This window comes from Polypterus senegalus, chromosome 4 (assembly GCF_016835505.1).
Source record: "Polypterus senegalus isolate Bchr_013 chromosome 4, ASM1683550v1, whole genome shotgun sequence".
Taxonomy (NCBI): Eukaryota; Metazoa; Chordata; class Cladistia; order Polypteriformes; family Polypteridae; genus Polypterus; species Polypterus senegalus.
Window position 1 is genome coordinate 133,431,397 of NC_053157.1, and position 20,352 is coordinate 133,451,748.

General features: G+C 41.2%; 1 protein-coding gene across 1 annotated transcript in view; it reads right to left on the reverse strand.

Moving 5' to 3' along the window:
• The window catches only part of zmp:0000000660 (arf-GAP with Rho-GAP domain, ANK repeat and PH domain-containing protein 2), a 446,729-nt gene that overhangs the window by 259,029 nt on the left and 167,348 nt on the right, over nucleotides 1-20,352 (reverse strand). The window contains exon 8 of the mRNA XM_039751270.1: nucleotides 13,672-13,792. Coding sequence (XP_039607204.1) covers nucleotides 13,672-13,792 — 121 coding nt within the window. The remainder of the gene's footprint in view (nucleotides 1-13,671; nucleotides 13,793-20,352) is intronic.

Consider the following 20,352-nt stretch of genomic DNA (forward strand, 5'->3'; position numbering starts at 1 on the left):
AATTTGTCTCAATTCAAAGTGCTATTCTAAGACCTGAAAACAGCAATCCATTGATGGTCTCCATCCAACCTGATATAGCAGGGGAGAATCTTCAGAGAACAAAGCCAGAAAATACCCAAAATGTTCAAAGCCCACTGTCCAAAGCTTGCTGGATAATACCAAAAAACAAACCAGGCTATAATCGCAGCCAAATGTTCTTCAATTAAGTGCTGAGGAAAGGGCCTGAATACTTGTGTCAAAGGAATATTTTCTACCTTTTAATACATTTGTAAACATTTATAAAATCCAGTGTTGCTTTATGTGGAAATTATTTATTTTAAGTTATTTTATTATAAGAAAGGAAGATAACAAAATGTGAAAAAAAACTGAAGGGGTCTGTCTGAATACTTTCTGAATTCAGTGTATATAATTATACTAGCAAAATACCCGCGCTTCGCAGCGGTGAAGTACTGTCTTAAAACCTTTTTAAACTGAGGGAAAATATACCAATAATCATTTGTTAAGGATCTCTTTGTATACCACATTGTGAGTTTGGCCCTCCAGTTGTAATATGACCAAGCTGTGCGCTGAGCTTACTCTTAAGCATGCCACGTACAGTTGGCCATGTGAACAATAATCTTGTTTCAAATCTCACAGCTTGGATTGCTGCTGTCATAATCGGTTTGAGTTTCATGATTTGTTTCAATTACGACAGTATTTGTAGGACTTGTGTTAAAGAGATATTCGGCATCTGTCAAGCGTTGTAAGTATACAAACGGCTTCATCGATAACTTTACATCCAGCTTTTGAGAGTTTAAACATTCATAAACATCAAAGTGTCCACTACTGAAATTGTCATCTGTCAATCAAAGATGTTTAAGAGGCATTGGTGATTGTCAAAAGATGTAAAATATTTGGCCATTTCGGTACACTTGAAAGCAACAACCGAACAATTCAGCAGCAGCCATCAACTCACATGCAGATGCATAGGTGAAGGGCTTAAGCATTTCACTCTTCTAGTGCTCCTGTGTAGAATAATTATCTCCTGTACTGTCATCAGTCCACACCTTGAACCTGTACCAGTCATTCAATACATAAGACACAATGTTCCTCCGGATATCAAGAGCGAGCCTGATATGGCCGTGCAATATGTAACAAAGAGAATGAAAAAGGCAGGTGCCATCACCGGGCTTGGAAACCACTCGGTAAGTGACAGTTCTTTGGAATGATAAAGGAAATGGGTACCTGAACAATGTAAAGTAAGTCTAAAATACCTACACAATAACTATAATCGTAATAAACGAACAATAAAACAGCGGAGAAGCCGTGGATTAAATAAAAAGGCTGTAGTTATCAGCAGGGAGAGATGAATTCCGTGGTGAAGCAAGGAAGGGAATGTAGAGACCGGAACGACAGGCAGCCAACAACGTGGAAGGCGTTGGGATGGGGGACACAACGCCGCCTCACACGGTGACCAAGCTGCAGGCTATGGACGTATATATGTACGTAAGTAGGATTCAGATAGCAATGAGAACCCGCGTACCAAATTTCTTGAAGATGGGCCCATAAGTAACAAAGACTGTTGAAAAGTTCAATATGGAGGCCGACAGTGGCATCATACCACCGGTATAAGTAACAAATTTCAGCATTCTACCTACACGGGAAGTTGGAGAATTAGTGACGTTGGAAAGTTCAATATGGCGGCTGACAGTGGCGTCATACCACCGAAATAAGTATGTACATTGGTTTCGGTTAGCGCAGAAGCCACCTACCAAATTTCGTGAAGATGGGGCCATGAATAAGAAAGTTCAACATGGCGGACGTTGTTGCCCGTTATGACCGTTACGCGTAGAATTTCAAAATGAAACCTGCTTAACTTTTGTAAGTAAGCTGTAAGGAATGAGCCTGCCAAATTTCAGCCTTCTACCTACACGGGAAGTTGTAGAATTAGTGACGTTGGAAAGTTCAATATGGTGGACGACAGTGGCGTCATACCATCGAAATAAGTATGTACATCGGTTTTGGTTAGCACAGGGAAGCCGCCTACCAAATTTCGTGAAGATGGGGCCATAAATAAGAAAGTTCAACATGGCGGACGTTGTCGACCGTTATCAACCGTTACGCATAGAATTTCAAAATGAAACCTGCTTAACTTTTGTAAGTAAGCTGTATGGAATGAGCCTGCCAAATTTCAGCCTTCTACCTACACGGGAAGTTGTAGAATTAGTGACGTTGGAAATTTCAATATGGTGGCCGACAGTGGCGTCATACCATCGAAATAAGTATGTACATCGGTTTTGGTTAGCACAGGGAAGCCGCCTACCGAATTTCGTGAAGATGGGGCCATAAATAAGAAAGTTCAACATGGCGGACGTTGTCGACCGTTATGACTGTTACGTGTAGAATTTCGAAATGAATCCTGCTTAATTTTTGTAAGTAAGCTGTAAGGAATAAGCCTGCCAAATTTCAGCCTTCTACCTACACAGAAAGTTGGAGAATTAATGATGAGTGAGTGAGTGAGTGAGTCAGTCAGTCAGTGAGGGCTTTGCCTTTTATTAGTATACTGTAGAATAGCATAATTTTAATCTTGGAAGCATAATTGTAATAATTATCATGCTTTAACATATTAATTTCTTTAGACATGTAGAACTTTTCAATTATGTCTTATTCCCTTTAACATTGTTTTGTGAAAGGGTCTTTGTAATATATAAGTGTATAAAAACTTAATTTTTCACAAGTGAATTGACATTTAAAATATTTTCTTACCGCTTTCTTTTAGAATATTCTGAAAACATGCTCATGTCTATTTTAGTACTAGTTCTCCAATTTTCCTGAATCACAAGTTATACCCTGAAATGTTGTCCACTGTAATATTTTTATTTCAAAGCAATGAAACTCTAAATTATTTTTTATGTTAGAAAAAATATTAAAAAAGAAAAAAAGTGTAGGAAGGGGTCATGAGTAAATTTAAATAACAAAATTTATTTCACAAAAAATTCTTTATTAAAAGTATTTATGATTGACTGGATTTTACTAACAATTCAAAAACAAAATCCTTCAAAACATAAATTAAAAATTAATATTACAAGTCTAGGTACAAAATGCTGTTTTTTTTACACTGAACTAGAGGAGTTCATTAATATAAATGGATATGTTTAAATATTAATGACGATGGCAGACTAGTTCCAGTCTAATTACCATCTACTCACAATAACTAGGAAAGAAATGTCAGAAACAGCGATGGACAATTTTACCCCTCAAGGTCTATATAGTCTTATGGCATTCTTTAACTCCAGTAAGTGGATTTATTGCTTTTGTGGTAATAGAGGAGAAAAACTAAGTGTGAGGTATGTATAAGAAAGAAATGCAATATCAGCTAGAGTTTATTTTGGCTATATCTACAAACTGCAATGCAAAACTCTTCTCAACAACCACAAGACATTAGAAAATTCTTATTTGGTTAATATTTCTTTTTAGAATCAGAACCAAGGAAGGCTAATTAATATGTATTTTAGCCAGCATCATTTACATCAAGTACCATCCATCAGAAGATAGTTTGCAGAGCAAAACATTTTCAATACACTATAAAGTACAGTATATGAACAACATCAATCAAACAGCAAATAACTTACAAAGAAACATAAAAACTGTAGCAATAATAAAGACAAGAAGAAAGTACACTGCCTAATTTACCTGTAAATGTAATAAAAGGAAGAATTATAAAATAAATTAAGGCTACAACAGTGATTGAGAGGAAGGTACAATAAAAGAAAAATTGACTATTTTTGAGTGACACATTCAATGCTAGCAGCCCAGGGTAGAATACTGTATGATGGTGTCAATGAACGAAGGGAACGACTAACTGTAAATTATTTTGTGATTTATACTTGTAATTTATTTAGACCACTTTGCAGTGATTATTTTTCACTTTGACATTAAAGAATACTTTTCTGTTAGTCAGTGTCAAAGAAGCCAAATTAAATCCACTGTGATTCAATGTTGAATAACAATAAAATGTGAAAACTTCCAAGAGGGTGAATATTTTTTTTTATAGGTACTGCAAAACTGATCTTACAGATGATGGAATTATTTAGCAAGAACACAGTAAGAAAAAGACAAGACTTCTTGGGTTGGCCAGGGTATTGACAAGATATAATTCAGATTTTTCAAAAGATGTTTGCTGACATTCAGAAACAGTAGTACTTTAGGCAAGCAGTAAATTTGTAATGTCTGATGTGCATTCAGAAATGAATTTCACACAGAGCTGAGTGTTGTCAGCATTGGAGTAGAGCAAGAAGGCACGCTAAGGAATCTAATAGTTCAGCGACAGTATGTAGATGTAAAAAAGAATGGTAGCAAGTTTAGAATGCCATAATAGACATTCTACAAGGACCCTTTTCACAATCAAAAACAAGTAAAAGCATGGTTCAGAGAGATAGGACAAAAATATTAAGCATTTAGCAAAGAGTCAAGTGTTAATTTTTGAGTTTCTGAAAAAATTTGGTTGAGTGAAGTTTGTACATGTCTCTTATACTGTATAACCGCTTGTGTCATTTTGATTGTCAGAAATAAACTACCGGTAACCAGAAATAAAGCTGAAATGGAGTGGGCAATGTATTACCAGTGCAGGATAGGATATGGTATTGAAGAGGATAGGACTGAACTGAATTATGTGGTGTACAAAGTTAACATTTCAGCAGAAGCACTCTTATTGTGTCTCTTCAGCTTTGCACATTTTCTCTTTCATGACATCAAGATAAATTACTCCAGCCTGACTGAACAACTATTAACTTACAATACTAGACGGAGGATCAAAGACAGATGGCCAAGTGTTTATCTTCACTGAGACATATGAGCACCAGTGGGCTGTCTGCAATTGCAATGCCAGAGGTACTACATTCTTGACACCTGCAATCTCTTGCTTGTATGACGCACAGTGATGTGACTGAACAGTAGCAGCATTCCCTGCTGGAATGTCTCAAAAGAGCATACTGACATGTACATGGTCTCATCCAAAGCATATTCACCTTTAAGGGTTAGCAATTGATTTGATTTGTTATTAGCAGGAGTACATGGTCTTATCCAAAGCATCATCAACTTTAAGGGTTAGCAATTGAGCTGATTTCTTATTAGCAGAAGAAAAAAATAAACAAAATGATGCTTAAAAATAAGGACAATTGGCAAACATCTAATGTGTGCATGGCAGAGAATGGGTGCACCAGAGCTATACTTAAAAATAACCTGTGCTGGAAAGACGAGAACCTCCCTAGAGGTCTAAGTCTTCTTCCAAATGAAAAACAGTAGACAAATGTAAATATAATTTAAAAATGTCAACAGGTGCATCCTTTTTGTCTACTTTTAAATAACCGAATTATGTGACAGATTTTCTGCACAGGAAAGGACAATTTGAACCCCAAGATATTGGATTTGTGAAGTAGCACCACTTAACCATTGTTAAAAAGGTAAAGTTTTTAATCTTTTCATTTTCTTTAAATGGACTTTAAAATCATCTTTTTTCTTTTGTAGGAATGAAGTCTGTAAATCAAATGGAGATAATAAAAATTATATTCCACTAATCATTAGGTTACTTTCTAATAACAGACACTTTTAAAAATAGGTTTTTAACTTTACTTACGAGAAAATCAAAGAAAGAAAAAAGCATTTTTTTACTTAGAGAAGAAAGATACAACTATGCTCTGTTTTACATTCTCAGAACAGACAGATGAGGATTCCAGCAACAAACTGATTGACTCAGTGGTGGTGTCTACCTAAAAATTCCAAGCAATAAAGTTGGCCCTTACTTTGCACTTGATGCTACTGTCCCAGCTCCATGACACCATGTAACTAAGTAAATGAGTTTAAAAAACCAGGATGAAGGAAGAAATAAAGCAGTACTGTGAAATGAACTTCATTATGAACTTTAATGTAGTAGGCTTCAAAATATTGTCTTAAAAAATTAAATATTATATATATATATATATATATCCCCTCCTTGAACCATCACCTTATCGTGGCGGAGGGGTTTGCGTATCCCAATGATCCTAGGAGCTATGTTGTCCGGGGCTTTATGCTCCTGGTAGGGCCACCCAAGGCAAACTGGTCCTAGGTGAGGGATGAGACAAAGAGCGGTTCAACAAACCTCCAATGATGACCAAAAACTCTGGACAACGTTCTCCCTTGCCCGGACGCGGGTCATCAGGTCCCCCTCTGGAGCCAGGCCTGGAGGTGGGGCTTGATGGCGAGCGCCTGGTGGCCGGGCCTGCACCCATGGGGCTCGGCCGGGCACAGCCTGAAGAGGTAACGTGGGTCCTCCTTCCCATGGGCTCACCACCTATGGGAGGGGCTAAGGAGGTTGGGTGCAGTGTGAGTTGGGTGGTGGCCGAAGGCTGGGACCTTGGCGGTCTGATCCTCGGCTACAGAAACTGGCTCTTGGGACGTGGAATGTCACCTCTCTGAAGGGGAAGGAGCCTGAGCTAGTGCACAAGGTCGAGAGGTTCTGGCTAAATATAGTCGGACTCACCTCGATGCACAGTTTGGACTCTGGAACCAATCTCCTTAAAAGGGACTGGACTCTCTACCACTCTGGAGTTGCCCCCGGTGAGAGGCGCCAAGCAGGTGTAGGCATACTTATTGCCCCCCTACTTGGAGCCTGTGCATTTGGGTTTACGCCGGTGGACGAGAGGGTAGCCTCCCTCTGCCTTCGGGTGGGGGGAAGGGTCCTGACTGTTGTTTGTGCGTATGTGCCGAACAGCAGTTTGGAGTATCCACCCTTTTTGGAGTCTCTGGAGGGGGTGCTAGAGGGCGTACCTTCTGGGGACTCCTTCATTCTGCTGGGAGACTTCAATGCTCACGTGGGCAATGACAGTGAGACCTGGAAGGGCGTGATTGGGAGGAATGGCCCCCCCGATCTGAACACGAGCGGTGTTTTGTTATTGGACTTCTGTGCTCATCATGGATTGTCCAAAACGAACACCATATTCAAGAATAAGGGTGTTCATATGTGCACTTGGCACTAGGACACCCTAGTTCAATGATCGACTTTGTGGTCGTGTCGTCGGACTTGCGGCCACATGTCTTGGACACTCAGGTGAAGAGAGGGGCGGAGCTGTCAACTGATCACCACCTGGTGGTGAGTTGGCTTCGATGGTGGGGGAAGATGCCGATCAGGCCTGGTAGGCCCAAACGTGTTGTGAGGGTCTGCTGGGAATGGCTGGCAGAGTCCCCTGTCAGAAGTAGCTTCAACTCCCACCTTCGGCAGAACTTCGACCACGTCCCGAGGGAGGTGGGGGACATTGAGTCCGAATGGGCCATGTTCCGTGCCTCTATTGTTGAGGCGGCTGACCGGAGCTGTGGCCGTAAGGTGGTCGGTGCCTGTCGTGGCGGCAATCCCCAAACCCGTTGGTGGACACCGGCGTGAGGGATGCTGTCAAGCTGAAGAAGGAGTCCTACAGGACCTTTTTGTCCTCTGGGTTTCTGGAGGCAGCTGATAGGTACTGGCAGGCCAAGCGGAATGCGGCTTCGGTGGTTGCTGAGGCAAAAACTCGGGCATGGGAGGAGTTTGGAGAGGCCATGGACAACAACCTTTGGACTCCACCTTCCGGCCTCTCAGAAGAGGGAAGCAGTGCAGTGTCAACACTGTATATCGTGGGGATGGTGCGCTGCTGACCTCGCTCGACGCTAGGGTCAGTGGGGGGAGTACTTCGAAGACCTCCTCAATCCCACTAACATGCCTTCCAATGAGGAATCAGAGCCTGGGGACTCTGAGGTGGTCAAAAAAGTCCTTGGTGGCAGGGCCCCGGGGGTAGATGAGATACGCCCGGAGTTCCTCAAGGCTCTGGATGTTGTAGGACTGTCTTGGTTGACACGTCTCTGCAACATCGCATGGACATCGGGGACAGTGCCTCTGGATTGGCAAACCGGATGGTGGTCCCCCTCTTTAAAAAGGGGGACCAGAGGGTGTTTCCAACTACAGAGGGATCACACTCCTCAGCCTCCCTGGAAAAATCTATTTCAAGGGTCTGTCGTATAGTCAAACCTCGGATTCAGGAGGAACAGTGTGGTTTTCGTCCTGGTCACAGAACAGTGGACTAGCTCTACACCCTTGGTAGAATCCTGGAGGGTGCATGGGAGTTTGCCCAACCAGTCTACATGTGTTTTGTGGACTTGGAAAAGGCATTCGACCATGTCCCTCGGGGAATCCTGTGGTCGGTGCTCCGGGATCCCCTGATAAGAGCTGTTCGGTCCCTGTACAACCAGTGTCAGAGCTTGGTCCGCATTGCCAGCAGTAAGTCGAGCCCGTTTCCTGTGAGAGTTGGACTCCGCCAGGGCTGCCCTTTGTCACCGATTCTGTTCATAACTTTTATGGACAGAATTTCTAGGTACAGCCAGGGTGTTGAAGGGGTCCGATTTGGTGGACTCAGGATTGGGTAACTGCTTTTTGCAGATGATGTTGTCCTGTTTGCTTCATCAGGCCGTGATCTTCAGCTCTCTCTGAAACAGTTCGCAGTTGAGTGCGAAGCGGCTGGGATGAGAATCAGCACCTCCAAATCCGAGACCATGGTCCTCAACCGGAAAAGGGTGGAGTGCCCTCTCTGGGTTGGGGGAGAGATCCTGCCCCAAGTGGAGGAGTTCAAGAATCTCGGGGTCTTGTTCACGAGTGAGGGAAGAATGGGCCGTGAGATCGACAGGCAGATCGGTGCGGCATCCGCAGTGATGCGGGATCTGCATTGGTCTGTCGTGGTGTCAATTTACCAGTCGATCTACGTTCCTACCCTCATCTATGGTCATGAGCAATGGGTAGTGACCAAAAGAACAAGATCCCGAATACAAGCGGGTAAAATGAGTTTCCTCCACAGGGTGTCTGGGCTTTCTCTTACAGATAGGGTGAGAAGCTCAGACATCTGGGAGGGGCTCAGAGTAGAGCCTCTACTCCCACGCATCGAGAGGAGTCAGATTAGGTGGCTCGGGCATCTGATCAGGATGCCTCCTGGACGCCTCCCTGGTAAGGTTTTTTCCGGGCACGTCCAACCGGGAGGAGGCCCCGGGTAAGACCCTGGACACGCTGGAGGGACTATGTCTCCCGGCTGGCCTGGGAACGCCTTGGGATTCTCCCGGAAGAGAGGAAAGTCTGGGTCTCTCTGCTTAAGCTGCTGCCCCCGCGATCCGACCCCAGATAAGCGGAAGAGGATGGATGGATGGATATATATATCCATCCATCCATTATCCTACCCACTGTATCCTAAATACAGGGTCACGTGGGTCTGCTGGAGCCAATCCCAGCCAACATAGGGCGCAAGGCAGGAAACAAACCCCCAAACAGGGTGCCAATACAAGGCACACACACACTCACCAAGCACAATTTAGGATTGCCAACCCACCTAACCTGCATGTCTTTGGACTGTGGGAGGAAACCGGAGCACCTGGAGAAAACCCACACAGACACAGGGAGAACATGCAAACTCCACGCAGGGAGTACCCGGGAAGCGAACCCGGGTCTCCGAACTGCAAGGCAGCAGCGCTACCACTATGCCACCGTGCCGCCCATGTATATATATATAACACATATATACATATACATATATATATATTCCAAAATGGATTAAATTCATTTTTTTCCTCAGAATTCTACACACAACACCCCATAATGACAACGTGAAAAAAGTTTACTTGAGGCAAATTTATTAAAAATAAAAAAACTGAGAAATCACATGTACATAAGTATTCACAGCCTTTGCTCAATACTTTGTCGATGCACCTTTGGCAGCAATTACAGCCTCAAGTCTTTTTGAATATGATGCCACAAGCTTGGCACACCTATCCTTGGCCAGTTTCACCCATTCCTCTTTGCAACACCTCTCAAGCTCCATTAGGTTGAATTGGAAACATCGGTGCACAGCCATTTTAAGATCTCTCCAGAGATATTCAATCAGATTCAAGTCTGGGCTCTGGCTGGGTCACTCAAGGACATTCACAGAGTTGTCCTGAAGCCACTCCTTTGATATCTTGGCTGTGTGCTTTGGGTCATTATCCTGCTGAAAGATGAACTGTTACCCCAGTCTGAGGTCAAGAGCGCTCTGGAGCATATTTTCATCCAGAATGTCTCTGTACATTGCTGCAGTCATCTTTCCCTTTATCCTGACTAGTCTTCCAGTTCCTGCCGCTGAAAAACATCCCCACAGCATGATGCTGCCACCACCATGCTTCACTGTAGGGATGGTATTGGCCTGGTGATGAGTGGTGCCTGGTTTCCTCCAAACGTGACATCTGGCATTCACACCAAAGAGTTCAATCTTTGTCTCATCAGACCAGAGAATTTTGTTTCTCATGGTCTGAGAGTCCTTCAGGTGCCTTTTGGCAAACTCCAGGCGGGCTGCCATGTGCCTTTTAGTAAGGAGTGGCTTCCGTCTGGCCACTCTAACATACAGGCCTGATTGGTGGATTGCTACAGAGATAATTGTCCTTCTGGAAGGTTCTCCTCTCTCCACAGAGGACCTCTGGAGCTCTGACAGAGTGACCATCGTGTTCTTGGTCACCTCCCTGACTAAAGCCCTTCTTCCCCCGATTGCTCAGTTTAGATGGCCGGCCAGCTCTAGGAAGAGTCCTGGTGGATTCGAACTTCTTCCACTTATGGATGATGGAGGCCACTGTGCTCATTGGGACCTTCAAAGAAGCAGAAATTTTTCTGCAACCTTTCCCAGATTTGTGCCTCGAGACAATCCTGTCTCGGAGGTCTACAGACAGTTCCTTTGACTTCATGCTTGGTTAGATAGATAGATAGATAGATAGACAGATAGATACTTTATTAAGGGGAAATTCACATAATCCAGCAGCAGTATACTGATACAAAAAACAATATTAAATTAAAGAGTAATAAAAATGCATGTAAAAGCAGACAATAACTTTGAATAATGTTAGCATTTACTCCCCCAGGTGGAATTGAAGAGTCGCATAGTGAGGGGGAGGAACGATCTCCTCAGTCTTTTAGTGGAGCAGGACAGTGACAGGAGGAGATGGCACTGTTCAGTGGATACGGTGAATTCTCCTTGATTGACAGAATTTGCTTAGCACCTGTCGATCTGCTACAGATGTTAAACTGTCCAGCTTCATTCCTACAATAGAGCCTGCCTTCTCAACAAGTTTGTCCAGGCGTGAGATGTCCCCAGCACACCACAGCATAGAAGAAGGCACTCGCCACAACCGTCTGGTAGAACATCTGCAGCATCGTATTGCAGATGTTGAAGGACGCCAATCTTCTAAGGAAGTATAGTCAGCTCTGACCTTTCTTACACAGAGCATCAGTATTGGCAGTCCAGTCCAATTTGTCATCCAGCTGCACTCCCAGGTATTTATAGGTCTGTACCCTCTGCACACAGTCTCCTCTGATAATCACGGCGTCCATGAGCGGCCTGGGCCTCCTAAAACCCACCACCAGTTCCTTGGTCTTGCCGGGGTTCAGGTGTAAGTGGTTTGAACCACACCATTTAACAAAGTCTTTGATTAGCTTCCTATACTCCTCCTCCTGCCCACTCCTGATGCAGCCCACAATAGCAGTGTCGTCAGTGAAGTTTTGCACGTGGCAGGACTCTGAACCGTATTGGAAGTCTGATGTATATAGGCTGAACAGGACTGGAGAAAGAACAGTCCCCTGCGGCGCTCCTGTGTTGCTAAACACAATGTCAGACCTGCAGTTCTCGAGATGCACATACTGAGGTCTGTCTGTTTGTGCTCTGACATAAACTGTCAACTGTGGGACCTTATATAGACAGGTGTGTGCCTTTCCAAATCATGTCCAATTAACTGAATTTACCACGGTTGGACTATAATTAAGCTGCAGAAACATCTCAAGGATGATCAGGGGAAACAGGATGCACCTGAACTCAATTTTGAGCTTCATGGCAAAGGCTGTGAATACTTATGTACATGTGCTTTCTCCATTTTTTTAATTTTAATAAATTTGCAAAAATCTCAAATAAACTTTTTTCACGTTGTCATTATGGGGTGTTATGAGGAATTCTGAGGAAAAAATTAATTTAATCCATTTTGGAATAAGGCTGTAACATAACAAAATGTGGAAAAAGTGATGTGCTGTGAATACTTTCCAAATGCACTGTATGTACATATACATATATATATATATATATATATATATATATATACACACACTGTATATATATATGCACATACAGTAGAACCTCGTTTCACGACCATAATTTGTTCAAAAACTCTGGTCGTAAACTGATTTGGTCGTGAACCGAAGTAATTTCCCCCATAGGATTTTATGTAAATACAATTAATCCGTTCCAGACCGTACGAACTGTATGTAAATATATATTTTTTAAGATTTTTAAGCACACATATAGTTAATTATGCAATAGAATGCACAGTGTAATAGTAAACTAAATGTAAAAACACTGAATAACACTGAGAAAACCTTGAACAACAGAGAAAACTAACACTGCAGGAGTTCACACTTTAGCGCTACAAACCGCTTGTTAAAAACACTTTTTTTTATGAGTTTTAAGCACAGGAAAAAAAATTAACATTTCAAAAATCTGTAATTTAATAAACCACCAAGAAAAGTAACATTGCAACAATGCATGCTACGAACTGATCGTTGTAAACAGAAGTGAAGTGGAGGTTAAAATCCAATAGAAAAAAGTCTTCATTAAATACAACAAGGTTAAAACAATGCTCGGATTTGTCTCTTTAAAAACAAAACTGGTGCATTCTTTAACTGGCCTCCAGCCCTCTGTCTCTCTCTCTCTCATGTGTGTGTGTGTCTCTCTCACGTGCGCGCGTGTGTGTCTATGTTGCTCTCACTCTGCATAAAAACAGAAGTGGCAAGATTAAGGTGGCACACTAGGTGTCATGAATTTTAGAAAGAAGTGTGATTTCAAAGGGATGTAAGTATATGCTTAACTGATATGTTTTCAAAGATGATTGCTAACTTTATGGAATAAATGCATTTATTGTGAAAGAAATACTTTAATATTACGTTTCTAGGACAAACAAAATTAATATTAATTAAACTAGGAATTCAAACAACAATAAACCCACATTTAAATATGTGAAATGTTTTGCAAGTTATGATTAACCCTATGGGGCAGCACGGTGGCACAGTGGGTGGCGCTGCTGCCTCGCAGTTAGGAGACCCGGGTTCACTTCCTGGGTCCTCCATGCGTGGAGTTTGCCTGTTCTCCCCGTGTCTGCATGGGTTTCCTCCCACAATCCAAAGACATGCAGGTTAGGTGCATTGGCAATTCTAAATTGTCCCAAATGTGTGCTTGGTGTGTGTGTGTGTGTATGCGTGTTGGCTGGGATTGGCTCCAGCAGACCCCCTTGATCTTGTAGATAGGATATAGTGGGTTGGATAATGGATGGATGGATGGATTAACCCTATGGGGAAAAAGAATAGTAAAAAGCCTTGCAAGTTAGAGTATAGTGGAATTAGTACATAAATAAAATACAAAAAAAAGCTGTTAAAATATTTATATAACCAAATGTAATTAAAATATGTGAAATAGTAATGTGTTAAAAAGTATATTCTAATTCATAACTTGACATACTGTACTCTAGTGGAATTTGACAAAACAGCTTGCTTGGCTACAAGTCAGAAAAGCAGATATGATAAAAAAATTAAGTTATAGTTTTAAATAAAAATTTAATTTTACAATAAAAACGTGTTTTGCTTACCTTCCTTTTCTCCTCGAAAAACAAAGGTCCTGTTGGGTGTTACAACTTCAAATTTGTTATCTCCAAAATGACGGACTTTGTTAATTGCAGAAAGGGCAATCATTCCTTTGGAATACACGTCCTTTTACAGAAAACCAACACATACAATACATTAGGAAAAATTACAAGAAGAATATATCATTGTGGTATTACATGATGTAATTAAAAATCAAACATTACATTATAAGGAAAGCACATTTAGACTAGAAATGCCCAGCTTGACCACAAATCAGAATTATAGGAAGCAGAAGTTCTCTTAACAATTCCAAATACATCAAGAATATGTGCAAGAGATCGGAATCTGTAGCAGAAGTGGACAAAAAATGTCTACTATGAATGCTGTATGAACTAAACAAACAACATGCCAATGTAATGATTACAAAAAAATTACACAATTAAGTAGAACTAGATAGCTGTAAGAAATTGTGTAAATGTCTGAAAATAATATCACTAGAGGACAAGTGTGAGACCAAACCAATGAGGTGTCTCTAATAGTTTCCTAAAGAGAAAACATGAAAACTTTCAGACTACATGTGCTTAAATATTTTAAATATTTAAATAAAAGATGCACATTTTCACATTTGTTTAAATTATTTACTTAGCAGACTCTTTTAACCAAAGTAACTTACAAAAGAGGTCAACATAATCGAGCGAACGTCAATGTGTCGTCAGGCAGTGAAACTGAAAGTGATTCTGGTAAATCTGAAAGTGACACTCATGTCACTCGCACAAGTGCAGTGTGCTGTTCATATTATTATTCATCATTATTATTATTATTGTTATTATTATTATTTGTATCATTATGTTTTCTACTTTATACTTCTCACTTTGTACTTTTAGTGTTTTGCACATATTACAATAGAAAGATGAGATTTAACAAAAATGTCATTTTTCAAGCCAAAAATTGCAATGGTTTTTACATGCTTTTTTGAGAAAAAATGTAACACTAAGAAGGTTAAAAGGATAACCCTGCTGGTGCCCCAGATATTCCTCTGACTTTTTCATTATCCGTTGACTAGTCATACAGCATAGGACTTCACAAGTGTCTCAATATATATATAGATAGATACTGGCGCACAGACTACTCTGAAGGCAAGTATCAAGGATCTGAACTTTATATGTGCCTCTTCAGGAAGCCAATGTAGTGATCTGAAAAGAGGATAGACATATGCCAACTTGGCTGTTTGTATACCAGAAGTGCTGCTGCATTTTGAATCTTCTGCAGCAACTTGGTGACATATGCCAGTACTCCTGCCAGCAGAGAGCTGAAGTAATCCAGTTGTGTCAAACCCAAAGCCTGAGCCAGCATTTGTGCTGCATAGTTTGTCAAATATGGTCTGATCTTACATATATTGTATAGAGTGAATCTGCAAAACCAAGAATTCATAGCGGCATGGTCCCTGAAGGACAGCTGGTCATCGATTGCCATCCCAAGTCTGTGGACAGACTTTGGCGGGTGTTAGTGATAATAAGACAAGTTGAGGTCATGGGCTAAACAGATGGGATTACAAGAAAGGCTGTTTTTGCCAGGTTGGGATGGAGATGGTGTTCCTTCATCCAGGCTGAGATTCTAGCTTTTACCATGTGGTCCGTTGGAGGGAATGACAGATACAGCTACATATCATCAGCACAGCAATGATAGGAAAAAATGTGGGACTGGATTATATGGCCTAGTGAGGGAGCGTATAAGGAGAAGAGAAGAGGGCCCAGCATTAATCTTGGGTAACCCCTTCGCCTGCCTGATGCACCCTTACCATATCTCCACAATAGAACATACGGTAGGATTTGCCCAAGAGGTAGTACTAAAACCACTACCAGAATAGTCCCAGTGATAAAGGTATAGTGGATGGCAAGGAGGGTAAAGCGACTAATTTTTTCAAGTAAACTAATGCTCACCTGTAATAGCAAAATAAAAAATACTGAATGACCAGCCATATTCACAATCTAAAAAAATGAGATTAAATTTATACTATGTAATCCAGCTGTATGTAAGTATTGGATTGTAGTAAGGATTGTCTTTAGCAAACCAAAAATGTACAGTATAACTTACAACTGCAGCAGAAGGTATTCTAGAGCTGAGTGCTGCTTTTAAGCCAACATTAAGTTGTTAAAAAATATATTTCAATCTTATTTATTACAGGTCATTAAAAACTTACAAACATGATTTATTGAAGTATATATATATATATGCATTATCATGCAGTGTGATTGCTAACCTTAATTAAAGCGGAGCATGTGCCAAGTTTCCAGAGAATTTGTTATGCTGGCACTTTAGTAATACAGTTCAAACCTGCTGAGGTGGTGAAGTTTGTGTTCTGTGTACTTTAATGAAATGGTTTAAATAACTACAAATGCACTCTGCTGAAAGAAAAGGTATTGCACATGTTTAAAAAGAGTGAACGGAAACTAATGCTTCAAAGTCAATGTCTGTTCAACTGGACACAAAAAGCTATGTAAAGTGGAATTTTGAAAATCGGACTGTCAGAGAGCAGGATAAGAATAATAAAAATAACACAATAATGTGAAAACACCTGTGCTAATTCAAATAATCTGCAACACAAGGATAAAGAATCTATACAAAAAACAAAATGACTACCTACTTTTACCATTTTTAATTTCTCTTTTTTGTAATTACATTTTTATTGAAATAAAAAAGCCAGCACTGTAAAGACAATCATACTGATTTCTCTTTTAATGCAGTGAAACTGAAAAAAAACATTTTAAAAGGGGCCAGAGGAGTTTTCATTTATAAGTCATACTTTAGAAGTATATGGTTAGAATTAAAGGTGACCCTGAATCATGGTTTACCACAAAACAAGTGTTCCCATTAAAAGCTCCACATTCCTAACCTCAGGTACGTTAACTATAGGATATGCCAGTGAATAGTTTGTGTCCATTGGATAATTGATTTATGTTTGGAATTTGACTAGCCAAAAACATTTAAAGTTTTATTTCAGGAAAAAACTGCATTCAAATGGTTGTAATATTGTACTAGAGACTATGAAATTTACTAGATACCCACACCATCTAAAACTGTCTCTAACCGTTCATCAGTAGCAGCTCAAATGTAAATGTCCCATTGCAGCTGACTTACTTTTGACAGTTTTCCTCATGGAATTTCAGCATAACAGGCACTATCTACCTTTTGGTTGCAGATCCTTGCAGCAATGTGCAGTAAACCAAAGATGTTTTGACCAGCATTTATTTCAACTCTTTATTACCAACATTAACTCACTTTCAAAGGCAGGACTGTAAAAAAGCCTGATTAGATGCACCTAGTAGACGTTTCCATAAAGGACTCACACATCATTCACTATTTAGGTTACATTCTATAATATCTCACCAACAAAAACTGACTGGCTGACCATATAAAAGCTTCCTCTACAGAACTTTAATAAACATACAGTAAAAAACTTAAGTTATCTGACTAAAAGGCTGGTCACTATCCTTTCACACCACACCCTGATTTGGGTATAATTATAATAAACATGCTTGAGCATAGTGTTCAATACAGACAGTCCATAACTATTACTGAAATTAAGTAATACTTTAGCACTTAATTTGTATGCAATTCATCCTAATCATGTCCTCCATTTGAGCAATGATGCCTCCCAAGCTGATGTATATCACTGCATCCGTTACTTGTAAGAAGGCTGAAAACTCTGAATATTTGATGCAAACAGAACAAAGTTCCGTGTGCACCTTAAAACAGCATTAAGATGCAAACACACTGTAATTGTCCAGGGAACTGTCAGCAGCATTACACACAAGTAAGTGAGAAGGGAAGATATATATATATATATAGTGGTATTTGGCCGGCTTGTCATCCTAGCCAATACCCCCAGGCCGCAAGATGGAGCCCTCCCTGCAGTATGGAGGTGCCCCAAAGACCAGCAGGGAGTAATGGACTGTGTAGTTTTTATCCTTGGCCCTGCTGGGTACCACACGGGCCGCAAGAGGGAGCTGCAGGGAGGACCGAAGACTTCTTTGTGCCCTATAACCCGGAAGTGCGTCAGAGGAAGAGCGACATGCGGAAGTGATAGTGAATCACGTGCACTGGGGATTGGGAACACTTCCGGGTCAGGGAGAATAAAAGGACTGTGAGAGCTCCCAGATGGAGAGCTGAGCTGGGTGGTAGGAGGGCAACGCGTCTGGGAGTGGAGGATTGTGATTATTGATTTATTATTGTGTATTAATGAGTATTGTGGAGGAGAGGGAGCTTTGTGCACTGTTGATAATAAATATAGTCTGGTTTTGGACTTTTACCTTGTGTCTGGAGTCGTGGACAAGGGTTCAAGGGCGTGATACAGCCCCAATCTGTCACTATATATATATATATATATATATATATATACACATATATATACATATATATATATATATATGTGTATACGAGGGGTGTTCAATTATAAACAGGAAATTTCATTGTCTGTTCTTATAAAGAGTGCAAGGTAGACGTGACTCATTGGACAAACACATGTATGGGTGAGCTTGTTAGTAGTGCTAGTTGCTCTTTCTCCCCTTCCTGTCAGTTGTAATTAACACTTGGAGCAGAAGGTACACAATAGTGTTGCGCAGCAAATTATTATTACATTTTTGACAAATGAAGGAGTCATTCCATCTCAGATTCATTAGAGACTTAAAAATCGGTTTGAGGATGAGTGTCTCTCTCAGTCTAGAGCGTATGATTGGTGCAAGTCATAAAGACTTAAGGAATTTTTAGAAGGGAAGAAATTCAAGTTGAATGAGGAGGTTACTAGCACTGTGCAAAAATTAGTCAACATACAAAAGACTTGTACTCTTCTGGGATTAAGAAGCTTAAGAGCACTGAAACAAGGGCATCGCAGTGGCTGGAGACTACGTGGAAAAACAGTGTGTAAGTTGTTTCATTATAATCAAAAAATAAACTGTAGTTCATAAATTCCTTTTTATATTTGAACGCCTCGTAGCGTATATATATATATATATATATATATATAAATATATATATATATATATATATAGTCACACATGGGCGATTAGGAGGCAGTCAAAGAGCCTAAAGGTAAGTAAAACATCGCAAGATAAGGGGTTGTCACGTGGTACTTGTCTGAACTCTTTTTTCTCATCAACAGAAAACATGAAGAAATCTAAGTTCCACAACTTCTGGGTTCCAAAATGGCCGCAATGACATCACTTCCGGTCACCTTTGATGACGTCACTTCCGGCTCCCACAAAACACCTCACTTCCGGTTCCTCTTGCCACATCACCACCTTGCAAACCATTTAGTTATCCAAGTTATTTGGATCACAATTGGCATAGCCGGCAGGATTTTTGTTCCAGTATGTCAGAGGATCAAGACCTGAATACAGTTCTCTCTACCATTATGGGAGACCTGCAAACATTGAAAATTCAAATGGGAGAAACCAGGACCCAATTAGCGGAATCGGAGGCTCGTAGTGCAGCAAGAATACGGATGGAGGTCGCTCGGTCACCACCCATTGCTCTGACTACTTTAACAGAAGCAGACGACATTGAAACCTATTTTTTGATCTTCGAGCGAACCGCTAAGCGGAACACATGGCCAAGGTCAGAGTGGGCGTACCAACTGGCTCCCTTCCTGAAAGGAATGGCGCAGAGGGGTTTATTATGATTTAACTGAGGAGCAGGCTGCTGATTATGACGCTCTGAAGTCAGAAGTATTCAAGCGCTACGGCATATCCCCAGAACAGCAGGCAAGAGAGTGGAAGGAGTGGCAGTTTGACCCGGAGAGGCCACTAAGAACCCAGGGCTTTGAAGCCTGGGAAAGGTCTGTCGTTGGCTACGGCCCGACATAAATGATTCCCATAAAATGGCTGAGATGTTGGCTTGTGAGACCTTAGTGCACGCCCTCCCTGAACACATTGCCCAGCAGGTCCGGAAACATACATATGAGGACATGGATACTCTAATTAAAATCGCAGAGCATCATTGGGCGGCTTGCAAATCGGGGCGATCAGAATGGTTCTCTCGCCGAACCCAACAGGCACGTGGGGCAGCTCCTGAGCCCATCCGATAAGCACCCGAACCTGCCGTTCGTAGAAGAGACAGACCAGCTAATACACTCCGCTGTTTCAAGTGTGGCGAGATTGGACATCTGTCCCCTAACTGTACTTATGAGCCCATGGATTGTTCGTTGGTGAGGGGAGAAAGGTATTGTGCCACAGTGAATAACCCTTTGTCTCTTCCTTATACAGGTGCAGTTATTAAAATGGCAGAAGGGTTAGAGCTATGTTTGACTCCGGGAGTAACATTTCTATTGTTGCTGCTCGTTTCATTTTACCGCAACAGTGGACTAAGATGAAAACTAGTCTTAAATGTATTCACGGGGATATCCGGTATTATAAGACAGCCAGATGTATAGTAACGGTAAATAGTATCCTGACAAGCATGGCTATGGCTGTATTACCGGATCCCCCATTTCCAGTCATACTTGGTAGAGATTGGAGTGAAATTATCAGCGGTAAGAACGTAACTGTACCAAAGAAACATGAAAGCTTAGTAATGGAAAATATTATTCCAACTGCCTCCACGCCATGTCCCACAGTAGCACGGGCTGATACTAGCACCCAGTGTGAAGAAATTGATGTCCCCTTGTCCTCTGCGGGAGCTAATACAGTTAA